Source organism: Cyanistes caeruleus, chromosome 6, assembly GCF_971803275.1.
Source record: "Cyanistes caeruleus chromosome 6, bCyaCae1.hap1.1, whole genome shotgun sequence".
NCBI classification, from domain to species: domain Eukaryota; kingdom Metazoa; phylum Chordata; class Aves; order Passeriformes; family Paridae; genus Cyanistes; species Cyanistes caeruleus.
In genome coordinates this window covers 33,417,171-33,434,996 of record NC_141706.1, presented here as the reverse complement: position 1 = coordinate 33,434,996, position 17,826 = coordinate 33,417,171, and the positions used below count along the sequence as shown (strand labels likewise).

General features: G+C 40.9%; 1 protein-coding gene across 5 annotated transcripts; it reads left to right on the top strand.

The window, feature by feature from the left end:
* The first annotated feature begins 2,597 nt into the window (after positions 1 to 2,597).
* Positions 2,598 to 15,912, top strand: DCAF4 (DDB1 and CUL4 associated factor 4). 5 transcript variants are annotated; one of them, XM_086891921.1, is made up of 14 exons: positions 2,598 to 2,688; positions 2,979 to 3,090; positions 4,141 to 4,238; positions 5,808 to 5,965; positions 7,256 to 7,338; positions 7,966 to 8,068; positions 8,849 to 8,992; positions 9,682 to 9,731; positions 11,006 to 11,085; positions 12,660 to 12,755; positions 12,867 to 12,964; positions 13,657 to 13,833; positions 14,455 to 14,569; positions 15,500 to 15,912. In XM_086891921.1, the coding sequence occupies exons 2-14, from the start codon at positions 2,981 to 2,983 to the stop codon at positions 15,691 to 15,693; spliced, it is 1,506 nt and encodes a 501-aa protein (XP_086748047.1). In that variant the 5' UTR covers positions 2,598 to 2,688; positions 2,979 to 2,980; the 3' UTR covers positions 15,694 to 15,912. The 5 variants fall into 5 exon arrangements, with proteins under 5 accessions (XP_086748047.1, XP_086748049.1, XP_023784025.2 ...); XM_086891923.1 differs by having other exon boundaries at positions 2,629 to 2,688; positions 2,974 to 3,090; XM_023928257.2 differs by having other exon boundaries at positions 2,675 to 2,778; positions 2,974 to 3,090.
* The last annotated feature ends 1,914 nt before the right edge of the window (positions 15,913 to 17,826 follow it).

Below are 17,826 nucleotides of genomic sequence, written 5' to 3'. Positions count from 1 at the left end.
AAGGCAACTGATTAAACTGTAGTAATTCTAAACCTACATTCAAACCTTAAAGTCTAATGTTATTGATAAAATCTGGTCTTTACAGAATGTTTTAACGTTATTTACAAATACATTTCAATCAATTAAATAAGCATAATCTGAACATATATATTTAGTCAACTATAGGGGTGTAAACCCAGTCCCTCAGGTCAAAAATGTAGAAAAACAGGCAAGGTGGACACGGTGGCAGAGTGCATTCCACAGGGCAGGATGGCCTGGGCCCGTTCATGAACCAGCCTGAGATGAGCAGCACTCAATTGTTACCAGCACAAGCACAGCCAATTCCACAAACCCGGAGTAGAAACAACTGGTCACAAAGCAGTTCTTGAACTCTTTCACTTGGAGCCATAAGCTTCATGGAAGATGGCACTGCTGCACAGCTGCAGGACATCCTACAACTCCAACCTGAGTACAGCCTGCAAAACAAACTCTGCACTAGGAAGGCTCAGCTGAGTAGTGGTATATATAGCCAGGATTTAGGAACACACTTCAAGGAAAGATCTGTTCTCCATGAAAGGGATCCAGAAATAGAAGCAAGAATCATCAAAGCTAAAAGTTGTCATCCATAATATCCTAGTGGAATGGTATTCCTGAGGCAGTCTCCAAGATATAGAAAATTATTCAAAAGGGACAGCTATTTCACATATCAAATATGGAACACAGCTGCAGAGAGCAAGGCAACAAATTGTTTCCTACATTCACAGAAGGAAGAAAGAATAGCGGTAATGTTTTTAAATTGCAGCAATAAGCAACAAAGTAACACATCAGGTAACCTGTCAGTGAGATATAATAATAAATACTAAAATAAAATAATCAGAATAAAACAACACAGGCTTTAAGAAGAGGTTAGACAAACTATTGCTAAGGAACAATGTATGGGTGAATGTGTGCATTTTATTTATATATTTGTATATTTTATTTCAATGCATACATGGAAAACCAGTAATCTCTGAAATATCTTCCAGTCTATTCTTTATTAACTTTCAAAGTAAGTACCTGCAACACAAATGAGAACACAAATCATTTAACATACTTCTTCCCTAATGAGAACTATTTCAGTGACAGGAATCCCTCAGCTTATAAGCAGCATATATTGGTCACAGAAGCTGGAAAATTGCTCACTGGGTACCAGAAATTAAACAATGAACAAAGCAGAGTACAACAGTACTTACAAAACATTAGGCATTCTGGAATACTACCCACAAGCCAGGAAATACCATGAAGAAACCACTCCCTAGAACCCTAGGTTCTAGGTGCATAGGTTTTAAATCAAATTTACATACAGATCAAGTACCAAGACCATATAAACCATCACTTTGAATCCAGTCAACACCAGTGAGTTTCAGCAACAGCTCACTTTCTGTAGGCACTTTTCTCCTGTGACTGTATTAAAACTCAAAGTTATCTGGTGAAAGCTAAAGATCACTATCACTAAACCACTGTGACAAAGCAACAAAACATGCCTTAGAATTAGACCATGCTGGTGCTCTGTCTCTTGTAAAGACATAGAGCTCACAAACTATATGCAAACCATGGGTGATTTCTCCAGCTATTTGTATCCTTAAGTGAATATTTTCCAAGGCTATTTTAACTCCATGCATTTTGAACTTAAAACACAGATCAAATCAAAAATTACCCTCCTGTCAAGTAAGAGAACAAACTTGTGCAAAGTCTAAACACTGAAAGTAGCAAAACCCCATTGCCTACTTTCCCAGTACTGGCATTTCTTATTTGTTAAAGCAACCAAAAAAACTTTTCATCGTTTTAGAAGCAAAAAGGCTAAACGTCTAATTTTCCATAATTTATTTAAGTATCGCTTTTGTTTGTTCTAACCTTAATAATTCATTAAATGAATAAACTTTTTCACAATTCTGGTTATAACTTTTTTAAGGTCCTAGATGCTAAGCGAGCAGAAAGGGGAATGTCGCTTTACAAAAAGTGCTTAGGGACACCTCTAAACGATTAAGAAGAAAAGGATTTTATTACTGAGACTGCAAGGCGATGGTAGCTACCACCACACCCCTCTGGTACCCGGAGCAACCGAGGAGCTATCACTGATTGCTGCAGCCCGAGCTTTTCCTCCCACCTTGTGCCTCAATATTGCCCACCAGTAGAAGGCACAAAATAAGAAAAAAATAAGCACCAAGAAGCCTCGTCCGGAAAAGCCACTTTCAAGGCATTATCTTTTCTGAATTCTTGATAAATTCACACCAGTTGTAACAGCTTCTGCCCACAGCCGAAGGATGGCTTTGAGGGAGCCAGCGACATAGAGGAGCGGAGATACCCTTTCGGTGTCTCCTCCAAGCACGCCACCTCCCAGCAAACCCCAGGCTGCCTCCGACCTGCGTTGCTTCCCTACCGTGCTAAGCGACCCCTTCCGCCCCGCGCTGCTCCCCTGCCGTGCTAAGAGCCCCTCTTTCACCCACACCCGCCATGCCCCCAGCGCCGCACCCCCGCGCCATCGCCCGCCCTCAGCTGGCTCCGCCCCCGCGCGGCGCACGCGCCGGCTCGGCCTCCTGCGGTTGGACGAACAAGCTGTCCGTCACGCGGCGAAGGCGGCTGAGCACCAATGAGAGGCGCCCCTGGGGGTGTGCGGGCGGGGCGCTGGAGGCAGCGCGGACGCGGCGGGGCTGGCGCGGGCCCGGCGCGGTGAGGGACGGGCGGGCCCGGGGAGGTGGTGGGGCATGGTCGGGCATTACTGCTCTTCTTCCTCCGGCGTTTTGGCTTCAGCGCTGCGGGGTGAGCCGCGGAGCTGGTCCGGGACTAGTGGAGAAGTCGACAGGCATTGGGGAGCGGCTGTGCTGCGGGCGGCCGGCGGGCCTGGTCGTTACGGGTTGAAACTGTTTGAAAAGAGGCCGCATTAAGAGACTTGACTTGTGTGCTGAGCCGTTCCAGGCAAGCAGGGGTGAGGTATGTGTGTATGTTTGCTTTGAGAGTAGAAATGCGGAGAAACTACGGTCGAGGCAAGGAGAGGCGTGGATGGAACAGTCACAAGTGCAGCCTCCACCCTCATCGGCACAGAAGACCCAGTCACAACAACCGCGCCCAAAGGCAAGTACAGACAGCTTGTGCTTAGCATGGGCTAAGCCGTTCTTATGCCTAATTAAACGTGCAGGACGGTGACTTTCTAGAATTGACAGGGTTGCCACCTGAAGATCTAGCAGGCAGTACTTCTGGTATATCTGTCATCCCTACTGGGAGTGGAATTGCACTGATTTCTGGAAGTTTATTGTGTGTTCGCAACTGTACACTGGTTTTAAACTGAGATGTGGTTCAGTGAGCCCGTCCTTTCAGCTGTGCATTATTGTCCATAAACCCTTCATCAATATGCAGAGATAGTTCAGGGAAGAAAAATATAATTACTTCATTCTACCTGCCTATTTATTTTAAGCCTCTGAGTATATTGGTGTAAAGTCTGTCATTAAAGAATCTTCCTGAATGTTTGAAAACAAGGTAAGTAATGTAGTAATAATACCACATCTAGCAGATCAGGAAAATGAAACAAGGTTTCAGTAATAATCCCCTGCCTTGGAAACTGATCTGTTCAGGAAAGTGTGTTTGACATTTTAGAACTTACTCTCGCCTATGTTTGAGCTGTTTTTATGGTTGCTTTTTCATTAAACTTTTGTTTATTTTAAATGTTTCTAAACCTCATCAGTGAAATTCTTGTTACAGAGAGAATGGCAAAATATTTTTGACGTGTCATCATTGTTTTACCTGCACTGTCTCTTAATGCTGTGCTGTGAAGACTTAGTACTTTCAGGGCCGTTTGTTTGATGTACAATTGGCCAGTTAATCTTTTGCTAAAAAAAGTTAAAGGCACTTGGAGAATCAACAGCCACCTCTAATGTATGGCTATGTAAGCCTATGTAAGGCTTTTAGGATGTTATATCACTAATGTTCTTGTGAAATTTTTAAGCTGAATGTTTTTCACTGTTTGATTTTCATAGTTTAATGTATGGTGATATGCAGAGTGTGCTGTCAGAGCACTGCAGAATGGTACTCCATTGATGTCACTAACAATCTGCTTTCTAGATTATTTGTGGGAAAGATGTGTGGGGCAATTGTGAGCCTATCTTGAAGGCAATGCTATTTTTTTAGTCTGGAACGAGAAGAACAACAAACCCCAGTGAATGCAGGTCCCAGCAGCAATGAAGATCCTTCTTCGTCCAGTTCATCACAGAACTCTGTAGCACCAGGTAAGAGATGGTGTTCATAGGTCAAAAGTCAGTTCCTATATGTTGATTATATGGAAAAAGTAGTAGTAGCTGCATTAATAATCTGGTGTGACAGGAAAAATACAAACAGTAAAGTTAGTGGAGAGAAGTAACATCAGGTGATAGAAAAAGATGTAGTAAGTAAAGATATAGAGAACAGAGCCAAATCACTTTCAGGCCCACAAGTGCTTCTCATGTTTGAAACCTTGTGTGCTTAGCCAAGCTGATATAAACTGAAAAAATGCAATTCTGTTTCTCCCTCCAGAAATGCTGCTTTAGGAAGAAAATTAACTACTAAGGAATCAAATAAAACAAGAGAGCCTATAAAAAATTACAGCTTGTGTTCAGTTACTCAGTCTTTTGAAAGGTGCAACAATCCACCACTTTGTGGTGTGTCTCTTGTGTGATGTGTCTATGCCTTCAGTGTACTTTGTAGTCTGTAATAAATACTCTCTGGCTAAATACTTGTTTATTTACAACAAACGATGAAATAGCAGTGCTGTTGAGAAAGATGTCCTGTTTATATTCTGTTTTCCTGACTCATTAAACAATGCTAGCAAAAACTAAGCCAGTGGGAACTTACATGTCTGTACAATGGCAGAGTCCTGAAACAACACTGAGTTTATTGTTTTATATATCATCGTTTTGTGTTGTGAGCATGCTAGGAGATGCATCCTGCAAGACATTAATTCCTGTGTAATTACTGTGTAACTACTAAATGTAGTGTGTTTTTATAAACTTTACTGATTCATTGACTAATTTTTTATTTTTGCTGACCTGAAAAAGGCTTGGTCACTTGTGGCTAGTCTGAAACCTAGAAGATGCAGACAAGGAGCTGCAAAAACAGGATATTTAAAATGAAATTACTGGTAGTAAATAAAGTTTTAAATAAAACTCTTGAAATGAAGTGTTAACAATTCCCTCTGCATAAATTTGTCCTGAGACAATCTGTCAAAGTATTTTAAATCTATCAAAGTATTTTACTTGTCTGTCTCTGCATTCACACAGACAGTGAAGCACTAAATGAGTGTTTCTCATCCCACTTTATCTTTGGAAGGAGCCAAAGGTACTCTTGATTTTATCTAAATCTCTCCTATGTACTTTAGAAAAAGTGTCTAGTTCTGGGAAGTGAATCACTTTATTTGGGTTTATTTGATACCTCACTGTCATTTTTTTTTTGCTATCCTACCAAGTCTTTTAACTAAGAATGTCCCCTTGTGATTTATTTATGAAGAAAGACCCTTTTTGTTCTGCAACAAAACCTTTCTTTTATGCTTTTCTGATTTCCTCTTGGTCAGTGGTGACATCCCTTCTGTACCTGTGTAAGAACAGTGCAGTTGAACACTATAAATAACCTCTCTTTTTTCTCCTGTAAGTGGCTCATCTGTTCCTAGTCTGTGTATCATGCTTGGGACTTGTTGGGAGCTAGAGCTTTGGGTCTCAGAACTCTGACATTCACATAAAGACATGGAATATCAAAGAGCAATAAACAAACTTAGTTATCCATCTGATTTTGCCACTTTTTCTCCTCCATGTGTTCTCACCCTGAAGAGCTTCCAGGATTTTATTATGACCCAGAAAAGAACCGCTATTTTCGCCTACTGCCTGGACATAATAACCACAACCCACTCACCAAGGACAGCATTCAGCACAAGGCAATGGAGTGCAAAAGACTGAGACTCTTAGAAGAGGAAGAAAGACAGAATCAGGTATGTTTTGAAAAAGATTGCAATTAGGCTTTATTGTACTCTGGCCCAGGACAAGTTATACACTAAAGTCTTCAAGTTCTGACAATTCAGTTTCTTTTTCTGCTAAGAATAAAGTCCTTGAAGCCTTTTGTTGGGTTGTTTCACACAGGAATGAAGTCAAAAATCTATAAAGACATAGGAAATGTGCTCAAAATTGCAGTTGTCCAACAGTTACACTTGAGCCAGGATATTGGATGCCAGGTTTCAAATTCCTGCCTTGAGCTGGCAAAGTGGGGTCTTGATTTAAAGTTTTTTGCATTTTTAATGAATTTATTTATCATATTCTGGACCTTGAAGAAACAATACTAATCATAGTTGGTGGTAACAGGTTTTTCTTGAAGAACTTTTTTGGACAGCTAAAAATCAAGGCAGGTCTTATGCTTCTGTCTGTAAAGTCTGTGTGCTTTTCTTCATAAAGTGTTACAGTGAAATTAATGCTGATGCTGCATTTTTGTAATGTGGGTAAAATATCTAACAAGGATGCTTTTTCATTACCTGAAAAACATGTCATAACTTTACAAATAACAGCTAAGCTTATATGCTGTCATTTGGGAAAAGTGAACAGTGTTCTTTTTCTTAAGCAATAAAGTTATCCAACCAGCTCTAAAGTCTTCAATGTAAAGAACGTTTTGACTCTAAAAACTCTTGGTTTGTCTGAGCATTATCAAAAAGATTTCTTACTCCATAATTCTGCTAAATACTTTATCCCCTGGTATCCTCAGAAGGTGTTTAAATTCTAAAAGGTTTGTGAATCATGGAATGGAATCATAGAATGATTTGGGTTGGAAAGGACCTTAAAGATCTAGTTCCAAGCCCGGTACTGTGGAGGGAGTGGAAATGCAGCTTAGTAGAACAGTGACTGCATGTTTAATATCAGTCTTGTTGTGATAGAAGATTTTTCTGCCTAAGAAGAATCTGAAGTGTTGTAATGAAATCAGAACGTGACTTTACACATCCAGGTGGTACTGCTGATTATGTAGGGTGAAAACAATGGTTGTTGGGGTTTTGTATTTTTCTTCAAGCTTCTCTATTTACAGAAGCACTCCACATCTCACAGGACTATATTCTTGTCTATTTACTGTAGTAGATCAGGGAGATGGTGCTGGAATGTGTTTTATATGTTCTGAAAACTTTAATGTGTGTAGGCTAGAGGAAAAAGTGACCTAAACATCCCAAATGTCAAAGACTCACAGCTGTGTTTGAATCTTAAACAAGTAAAGAACTGAATACAATTCTATGTTTCTCTTCCAGAAAACAACAGGGTCTGGACTGAACTCATCTGTGCTGTTACAGAAGAGGCAGCTGGGTTTGCTCAGCTCCACAAGTTATTGCAGGTACAATGATTTGATTTCTCTTTGCAGTGCCAAGTTCTGCTGTAGGTGCAACTGTTTCAGTCAAATTTTCTTGCATTTCTTACTGTTCCATTGGGATGAGGAGGAACATATTACTTGAAGTCAGAAAAAACGTTATCTTCTGTAATAGTCAGATGATTAAAATAATGAGAATTCAAATCAGGAAGTTGTTTCCCAATTTTACTTCAAAAAAAGTTCACTTTATGTATGTATGTGGATATGCTGTTTTGCCACATTTTACTTCATGAGTATAGCACAGCTTTTTTTGGATAAGTGCCTTTCAATGGACATGACCATTCCCTTGGCCCCCATTAGAAGAAGAGCAGAAGGCAAGTTAAGTTAGTGACTTCCTGTGTTGCTGTTCTGGCTATTAAAGATGTGCTGGGGTTAAAAATAGTGGGATGAAATTCCAAGAATGTGGAAGATGCACATGGAAGTTCATGGGTTATGCAAGTTAAATTTCAGCATGCTATTTATTCATGTATTTTCTCTTCAGTGATTGAGAAGCAGTTCTATATCCTGGCCAGAATTCTTTTCATATGCATTAAATTTAGGCTTACCTGAATTCTCCTCTCTTCAACCCCCTCACCCTCCTACCTGGTTTTACAGGCTAGTCCATGAACTAAAAGTGAACTGCATGCAGAGGAGGAAGATAGAAATTCACAGTCTGGATTCCTCAGTTGCTGGAACCAACAATTTTAAAATCATTGTGGTATGTTATGAGAAATGATAAGTCTTTAAGATAAAGAGAGCCCATCTTCAGTGAAAATTCAGACTCTTGTAACCAAATCACACAGGTCAAACGTAGCTTTTAAAGATGTGTCATTCCTGCTTTGTCAGTTCTTAAAATCTGTGCTTAGTAACCTTAAACAGGTAGGGAGAGCCTGTTCCTTTCTTACAAAGGAAAATTGTAAAAAAGGTTGGATATGAAAACATCTTTTGTTGGATTGTTGTTTTGGGTTTTTTTCTTTTTTTTCCACATGTTCTTTTGGAAGTAAATAGGAGTTGAGTGGGTCCTTATTGTGGGACTGGGAGGAGTGGAGAAGATCAAGAGAAAGAAGAAAAAAATGAAAAAGGAGCATTTTGGGAGTGGCAAAGCCTGTGGTTCAGAGATTCTAAGTAAACATCAGTAATCACTTTACATTTCATGATCTTTCATAGACTATATAGGAAGCTTTCCAGGACCAGCTCCTGGCCTTGTAAACAGCACTGCATAGGTAGCTGAAGCCAGAAGGGACTCAGAAGCAGTGTAAATCTATAGAATTGTTAGAACTGGAAAGATCATTTAGTTAGCCAATGACTGAATCCTTTTCTTGTCCCTGTTTTTTCTGTGCATGCATTTAAAAGGAGTTGGATTTTAGAGGTGAATGGAAAGTGGTGTTAAAGGGATCAGAATTAATGTATTGTTTCATTTTAGACCTAATGCAACTCCTTCAAGCTGTTTTTCCTGTAAGTTTCCAGTAAGTGTGACTGGTAAGCTTTTATTTTACAGGCAGATGTTGCTTGTGAACGAATATTCACTGTGAACGATGTAGAGCATGGAGGATGTAAATATGGTATCATCAATCTCAGTGGTTTGGGGAAGGAGTCTCTCAGTGTGGAGATGTATGACAACCTCTACTTCACAAACCGCAAAGTATTATTTTCTGTTCCTCCTTTGGTGGTTGCATTCTCAGAACACTGTTCTTAGGAGGCTCAGGTGGGAGTGCCATGAGGGGTTGGGAAGGGGCTGGGAGAAGAGAATGGAAGGACCTAGAAATGTGAAGCTTGGGTAAACACAGAACCACAATAAACCTGTTGAGAAAGTGCTTAGTAAGAGTGATAGTTATCAGGAATGTTATACTACAATTGGAATGGAAGACCACATAGAACTACCAGCTTCTAAGTATAGTGATTACTTCAGACTCGGACTGTAGCTGGCAAAACTCATCTTTGGCTACCAACCCTACCAAGATTTGCATGCTTCTTTCTTAAAAATAATTTTGGGAAACTATGTTTATCCTTAAAGCTTACCCTCAAGCTGTGTTTATCCTGTTAAATATGAGGCATATTTAAAACAGGTTTTCATGATCCCTTCATGCTCAGATTCTTTCAGGGATGGTCCCTTGAATAATGGGATGTGCTTGGTGCCTTAGTTTGTGTTTGGTCTGACTTCTCAATGCTGTTTTGAGTATGAAGCTGAAATGCTTATGCCCCATTACTGAGTTATTTAGTGGGCTGAGGAGTTGTGCCCAGTGCCTAATTTTACGTCATTTTTGCATGGAAGTAACATTTCCTTAATTGAGTAACAGATCACAAAAATAGTATGTCTTCTTATCTCTGAAGGTGAACTCTGTGTGCTGGGCATCACTGACTCATCCAGATTCTCACGTTTTATATCCTTTTAAAAAAAGCAAAATTGTCATTCAGGTTTCACAAGTCTGCATCATGCTTCACAGAAAAACTAACTTCAAGGAATACCTCTCCTGTAGTTTCCCCAGAAGATAAGTTTTCTGGAAAACAGTGGAAGTAATTAAAATCTAAATACGCTGGAATTACTGAGGCAGATGTACAGTTCTGTTATATATATATGTATAATTGTTCCCATGTTCATAGTAAATGAAAAACCATGTTTTCTGCTGTGGAGAATTCCCAGTTCATTAATAGTGTATGTAAATGCCATATCCAAAATGATCTAGTGTTTAGAAATTGGCTGAGGCAAAAGAACAGGAGCAGGGAGTTAAGGCAAACAAGTTTTTTCTGAAGTGAACCTCTTTGAAAGTGGGATGGTTTGTTTGTGTGTAAACCATGGCCATATTGATTGGGGTGAGAGGAGAATGGGAGCAATTCAGTAATATCACCTACAACTTTCAGAGCATGTTCTGCAGGTCTGACTCAAGAGGAAAGTTGATGATATAGTAGAGGAAGTGGTAATAATGAACAGTGTGGAGCCCAAAAGAGTAGGGGAAAAGAATTGAATTTTGACATAGGAGATGGCAGACAACAGGTGTGCTATTAAAGTGCCAAAAGAGATTACACAGAAAAGTATGGAATGGCTTGTGTGAAATCCAGGCAATTCCAGACCAGCCCATCAGGGGCAGGAGCTCATCAGGCAAACACACAGCTGGGGACAGGTTCAGGATTGCTTCATTTGGTGGGTTCATGCTTTCCCCTAGTGGAGTTAGAGATTTACCCCACTGAAGCTGAAGTGGAGCTTTCAAATTCTATTTTTACCTGGTATAGTCTTCATAAAATATTTAAATGTAATGTAAAGTGACTTTTCCTTGCCTTCCATTTTTCCAATATATCTCTGTGAAAAACAGATCTATATTAATGCAGTATCAGCAACATGAAAAAGTGAGAAGAATGATCTATGTAGGCCATGCTTATTATTTTCTTTTTCCTATCACTAGTAAGATACAATAGTATTCTCTTATATTTCTGGTAGTGAAAATATACAAGCAAGAATTTGAAATCTTTCTAGCTTGTTCTTATGAAAGAAATGAAGTGTCACAGCTTAGTTGTAAACTGTAAAGCACATCAAAGGTCTCAAGGAAAAGTGTTGTGAGCTGTAGCTGTGTCAGAGCATCTTGCTTTTTCCATTTATAAATATTAGGCAGCCTTGTTCCAGTCTAGGGAGAAATCAGTTTTCCTTAACTCACTTCAGCAAGCTGTGTCTCATGGGAATTGCAGAAACACCAGGCTGTGCCAGTCTGCTTCCAGCATCATTGTTCAGCAGCACTAACCCAGGTAGGGTGTTTTTGTTGGTTTTTTGTCTCCGAGTTTTGGTAGCAATTATGGTATGTGAAGAGCACAAATGAAAGATTATTTTAGCATTATTTTTCAGTAGTTGTTGAGGCTGTTGTATTCCTGTAAGACTAAAACAGCTTAAGAAGTGAAATGATGATGAAAGCAGTGTTCGAAGCCCTAGCTTATTTTTAGCTGCTGCAGTACTTGACTTTGGCAGGAGAACACCTCACTTGTAAAGTAAACACTTGAGATTTTTCATCAGCTTGGCCTGTAATTAATACTCGGAAGCTGCACACAGTAAATACTCACATTCCCTTACTGTCCAGTCACTGCAGAATCCCTTCTCATAGCAGCTGCTCAGATATTCTCAGTGCATAAATCAGAGCTGGAAAGCTGGTAAATATCTCGGCCCATAGCTCCTCGTACAAGCTCCAGTTAGTTGTATGGAAACCTGACTGACTGGGAGGGCACTACATCTAACGTCTGGCTATAGCTGATATTTTTTGTTCAGTGTTCTTGGAGACAGGACTTAATTAATTGGACTTTCTTGACAGATGTTAGAACCATGCTTCTTCAAGTCACAGAGTGCTCTAATCTGACTTCCATTCAGACATGATCAATTAAATTTATACAGAGGAAATCTGTGATAGATAAGAGTAATGGACTAGTTTTAAATTTTTTATGTCTTACTATATATGCAGCCATTAAAAAGAATTGCATAGAGTCAGCATTAACTTGAGTAAAGAGTCACTGAGGGTGGATGGCTACTAGGCCAGCATACCCAGCTGCTCTCTAAAACATTTGAAGCCTTTCACCACAATTAGCTGCTGTGAGTTCCACAGTCCTTTCATTCAGTATATCATACTGACTTTAGGTATTTCCAAATTTGATTTCCTTCACTCTCCTAAATAGGTGGTTTGTGGGAGCCTTGCTCAGTAGATGCCAGAAGGAATGTAGAACTTAACACTATCTAAAACTATGTTATCCATCCATTCTTGTCCACGTCACCTCTGCTACCTGACAGATGTAGGTATGATGTGCCATGAAGGAAGTAAAAACTGGGGATGTATTCTGCTAATTGGCATAAATTTTGTGCAGGGGCTACATGAGGAAGGGTCAAATCTAGGGTTTTATTGCTTAATGTTTTTTTCTTTTTTTCTTTTTTTTTTTTTTTTTAATAAGCAGGCATAGAATTTACAGGTTAGGCTTTGTCTAAACTGTAGTTTATAAAGTAAATGTTTTTTATTTCTAGCCCACTCATCTTTTGAAAAATGGCTTACTTAGTGCTATAAGGCAAGTGTTCTCTTCCCTGCCATGGTCAGCCCTCTGATTACTGAATAAATTTAACAGTCTCTCAGTATCATCTATTTACATAGACTGTAGGCATCCCATTTACAGTCATGAACTTCCAGTTCTGTTTCCTGTCTCTTGAGCAGCAAAAGGACACAAATTTGGGCACTTGCTCTCCTTCAGATTGAAATGTTAAAATAAATGTGGCAATCTAAGAACCTTTCTGAGTTATCATCCTGTCCTAACATCTTCTGAACACTTCATGTGTTGCTCCTGTCTTCTAGGAGCTCGACCTGGAATGCTGTGCAGTTTCAAGATATCCACTGCCTGGTCCTGCGCTTGGTGCCTAAATCCCCAAGCAGACAACTGCTTTAGCACAGGTGATCTATCTGCAAGGCTGGCAACCCCCTGTGTCTCAGTGGGAAAGACTTGATTCATCTCCCATCTGCTACACAAATTACAGCTAAACCAACATCATCTGTCTTCCTTAGGCCTGACGCGACGAGTTCTTGTGACCAATGTAGTGACAGGGCATCGTCAGACGTTTGGAACCAGCAGTGATGTGCTGGCACAGCAGTTTGCCACACAGGTAGGGGGAACCAGGCGCCATTTTTTCAGAGCACTGCCTCATTGATGGGCTCTTTATTCTGTTTGGAATAAAGGACTCCTCAAGCTGTACATAAAGTTGTGATGACAGCTGCTGTTGGATTGCTGTTGCACAGCAGAGCTGATGTGGTCTCATGCTCGCATACAATTGAATAGCAACAAAAAGATTATCTGATTTCAAACTGTGGCAACAGGGGCAATTTTTGTTAAGATTAGAGGTTAAAAGACAAGGAAGCACAAAGAGCACAGTAATAACATGTAAAATTGTTTCAGTTTTGGCAAATAACCTCATTCTAATAACACTCGGTGTATTGCCTCCACCAAGAAGGAGAAAGTCCCTATAAAGTACTAACGGACTTGTTGATAAAAAATTATGATGGTGAAATAAGAATATGAGAATTCCAGTTTGTGTTTTACTGTTTATGTTAGACTGAGTTCCTGCTTACCTAGGAAAACTTTTACAGCTGAAGTAAATAGCTGAGGTTTGAATGGAACTAACACATTGGCTGAAAAACGTTGCAGTGTGTAATTAAAATTCTGCTTCTTAATGCATCTGTTAAAATAATTTGGCAACTCATTGTAGAGCTGAAAAGCATTACACAGACACTGTCTGTGTAACTTGTAAGATCCTTGCAGATGTTACACAGTATGCTTCTTTCTCTGGGATTCTCCCAGACCCCACTGCTGTACAACGGCTGCCGCTCGGGTGAGATTTTCAGCATTGATGTGCGCCAACGTAACCGCAAGGGGCAGAGCTGGAAAGCAAATCGTCTCTTCCATGGCTCAGCAGTTACATCTATTCACCTTATGGAGGCTGAACATTATCTGATGGCAGCAGATATGGCTGGAAAGGTATGGTTTTGTTGTGTTTAGCATATTCTGTTCCTTTTAGTATCTGGGCATTTACAGCTACTTATCCTACTCCCAAGGGCAGATGTCTGCTCTTAGTATGTAGTATGGAACTGGGTGGTAGTTCTGTTTATGGGTCTTCTTCCAGAGCCCATTATTTATCACAGAATGGTTTGGATTGGATGGAAACTTAAAGATAACCTGGTTCCAGCCCCCTGTCGTAGGCAGGGAGACCTTCCACTAGACCATCATCCAGCCTGACCTTGAACACTCCAGGGATGGGGCATCCACAACTTCTCTGGGAAACCTGTTCTAGTCACTCACTACCTTCACCTTAAAGAGCATCCTAATATTTAATCTGAACCTACCCTTCTCAGTTTAAACCCATTCCCCCTTGTCCTGTCACTACATACCCTTATAAATTGACCCTCTCCAGCTCTCTTATAGCCTCCTTTAAGAGGAGGCTGCTTTTTCAGGCTGAATTCTCAGCCTGTCTCCACAGGATGGATCCTCTAGCCCATTGATAAATCTTCCTGTCCCTCCTCTGGACATGCTCCAACACCTCCAACCTTTGGGTGCTCTCTGCTTTAATATATCATCTCAAACAATTCCTTCAACTTGCAGATAAAACTGTGGGACCTGAGAACAGCAAAATGTGTGAAACAGTACAAAGGTCACCACAATGAATATGCTCTTCTCCCTCTGCATGTAAATGAAAAGGAAGGACTTCTTATAGCAGGTAGGTTAACTTTTTCCTCCTTCTCTTCATATAGTGTATAACTGGTGATAATTTTCTTATGCCTGAGGGGTGTTTCTTAAGTACAACAGTTAGAAACTGTAAATATGTTAATTCTTTAAAACTCAGAAAAAAATTAGCCTTAAACATACTGTAATATACTATGAAAATTATGTTATGGATGTACACCTACTGTAATCAATCCTGTGAGGTACTCAACAGCTTTATCTGCTGTGTCCTGCAGAAGTCCCACTATCCTTTCCACATTATGTCTCAAGAGTAGAGCAGAAAACACTTGATTTAAAATTCAGGGAAACAACATGAAAACAGGAGACTTGGTGATAACTTTGTATATCTTTAGTTAGTGCTTAAGTGGAGAATGTGGTGATGAACTGAAGCATTGGTATGTGGGCCTGACTCCTTGTAAACTGTCTATACCACTCAGATTCATTTTGAATACTGTCACTTACACTCAGATTTTTGTATTATTACATTTGTGGTTGGAGAGGAAAAGTTGCAGTGGATGAAACAAAACCCCTATAGTGTAGTCAAGCTTCATAAAGTCACTGTAAAGACAGTGACCTCCTTTCCTTGGATTTGTCAGTAAGTGGTGGAATAATAAGAATTTTTAATTTGACTTAATTTTTCTCCCCTTTTTTTGGCGTAGGAGCTTGATAAAGAGAAAAGCACTCTAAATAGTGATTTATTGTACCTTTAATTACCTAATAGGAAATGCACATTTTTCCCACTCTCATAGTATTCAGTGCAAAAGTTTTGTTTTGTAAAGTATGGGTAAGCACTTTGCCTCTTGTGGGTGTAAAAATATTCAGGATGTTTTCCCCATAGACCTTCTGCTTCTGTGGTGATTATCTCGCAGAATTATTGACATGTAAAGTCCTTCTTGTGTAATGTTGAATTTTGCTTTCCTCCCAGTTGGTCAGGATTGCTATACCAGAATTTGGAGTCTCCAAGATGCTCATCTGCTTAGAACCATCCCTTCTCCCCATCCATCATCCAAAGATGCCATTCCTAGTGTGGTATTTTCTTCAAGACTTGGGGGTAGCCGAGGAGTTCCTGGCTTACTCATGGCTGTCAAACAGGATCTCTACCACTTCTCCTATAACTGAGGTTACATTCTCCTCAGACCTGGTCTACAAAGCTGCCAATCTGTATGTGACTTCAGAATCTTTACACCAGTCACCAAGCTGTTGAGTCATCATGTGCTTGCCGCTGCATCTGCTTTGCTCATCTAATTGTGTCAACCTCCTGAAGCAGTCCAGCAAATCTTGCTGTGTAAATACATCTCAGACATCTTGGAAATAAAAGCTGAACACTGATGAACTGTAGGCAAGATTCAGTCTCTCTGAAATCTAGCTGTAAGACTGCCAAGCAGGTAACTTAAAGAGCCTCTGTTGTGCTAGCTGAATTTGCTGTCAAAAGGCTGCTCTAACTTGATCCTAGTTTGGGCACCTAAACTTTAGCTGTGGTCACATCTGCCTTAAGAAGTAGGCTGGCCCAGCAGAGTGAAGCAGCTGATGTTGAGAAGCTGAACACTGAAGTGTTCTGGGGCTTTGTTTGGAGTAGCTTTGGTTGGGGTTGCTGCAACTGCCACTGGTCTACCTTGGAAGCAGCCATACTCCATTGCTGGAAACAGTTCAAGGAACAGCTGTTTTCCTCACCCCCACTGTCAGTTTTTTTTGCTGGGTCATACTAAACTTTGTCCCTTTCAGATGATGATAGCATATGACCGCCCTGCCACCATCCCCTGTAAAAAGCAGCAAGCATGGAGCAAACCTGTTTTCTGGTCCAGTAGCAAAACTGAATGTCCATGTTAATTTATCAAAGTATTTCCTAACCAAGTCCACAGCCCTAACATGCAGTTTGGTCAGTGGTCTGGAAGGGTGGGCTTGCTCGTGCAGCTGTAGCAGGACACAAGCCCAGTTCTACAGACAACATCTTCGGGATTTGGAATCGCCTGTACGAAGTCAGTGTGCAGAGGTACAACTAGGGCCTCAGCTGCAAAGTTGTAGGACCAGCTCACAGTAAGTGGATGACAGCATATCTGTAAACAATGACCATGTGATGGAGCCTCTTCACTTTCTGCCTGGTAACCACTCTGGGTTGGGCAAGACCATCCTGCTCTCAGCATCTGTAGGAAGCACTGACCAGATCAGGAACCTATGAGAGGGTAAAGGCCCATTAACTAGGATGGGCTTTACAGGAAAGACACACTGCACTTAAGTTTTCCAAAATTCTTACTAAAGGTGTTCCAGAACCATCTTTTCATCCTGGGATCTGCTTAGAGCATTCAGGTGTACAGTTGTATGATCAGAGATGCTACTTCCCCTGGGGCCCTGCCAGCTCAGCAGATGAGTGCAGAGATGGGTTCTAACAACAGCTGTGCTGCACAGCACATTAAGAGGGCTCAGTGAGATGGCCCTGGCAGAGAGCAAGGCTGGGACTCTGCATTCTGAGTGTGTTCTAGCAGCAGGCACAGGCTGCACGTGCACACAGTGATGAGTGCTGCTGCTCTACTGGTGTGGCCTCTCACAGCAGTTCCTAGTGCAGCACTCTCACCTGGGTCTGTCTTCACTGGAAAGGGCTGCAACAGTGCTGAGCATCCTAGGAACGAAGGGGCTTTCAAGTCCTACACTAAGCAATCCTCTTTCTGCCTTCAAAGTAAGCTCCCATCAGCACCCTCTTAGGCATGTTACAAAGTTTGCCAGCTATCTCATTTCTTAACAGATATTATTATTACTCTTTTGCACCTAAAGCTTTTGGCCAGAGCAACCAATTTATGGAGGGATTGTACCCTGCCATCTTCATTCTGATGGGCCATCAGCTTTGTTTAACCTCACACTGGTGCATGTGCAAGAAAGCTCTTACTTTTTACTCCTCTTGAACAGGAGTATTTGTAATTTAACAAGTGGGTTAGTAAAACTGTTCAACCAGTCACAAAATGTTTTTCCCAGAGGGAACAGTGAGCTGCAGCAGGAGCACAGTGCTGTTAACTTGTTGGGGTTGTGGTATGAGTGCCACAAGAGTTCATTTGGGCCTTGGTGGTGCAGCCAGTTCATCCCTTTGCTTTCCTGCTAAGTAGCCTGAGCTCACTGCATGAGGGTGTCTCTGGCTTCTGATGGGAAGCCTCAGAAGTGCCCTGCAATGCAAGGCACTGTGCAGGGAGATTCCCTTCACAAGCCTCATGAGACTCTGAGCAGAGTAGGTTTTTGTTTCTTTCAATATATTCTTCTCTCCTTCCA

What these genes read in the sequence shown, in the direction of transcription:
- DCAF4 (XM_086891920.1), top strand. Translation starts at nt 2,724, where the DNA reads ATGGTCGGGCATTACTGCTCTTCTTCCTCCGGCGTTTTGGCTTCAGCG. An exon ending in CACAACAACCGCGCCCAAAG is followed by an intron (nt 3,091 to 4,140) that starts GCAAGTACAGAC and finishes CTATTTTTTTAG; the next exon opens with TCTGGAACGAGAAGAACAAC. An exon ending in GGAAGGACTTCTTATAGCAG is followed by an intron (nt 14,570 to 15,499) that starts GTAGGTTAACTT and finishes CTTTCCTCCCAG; the next exon opens with TTGGTCAGGATTGCTATACC.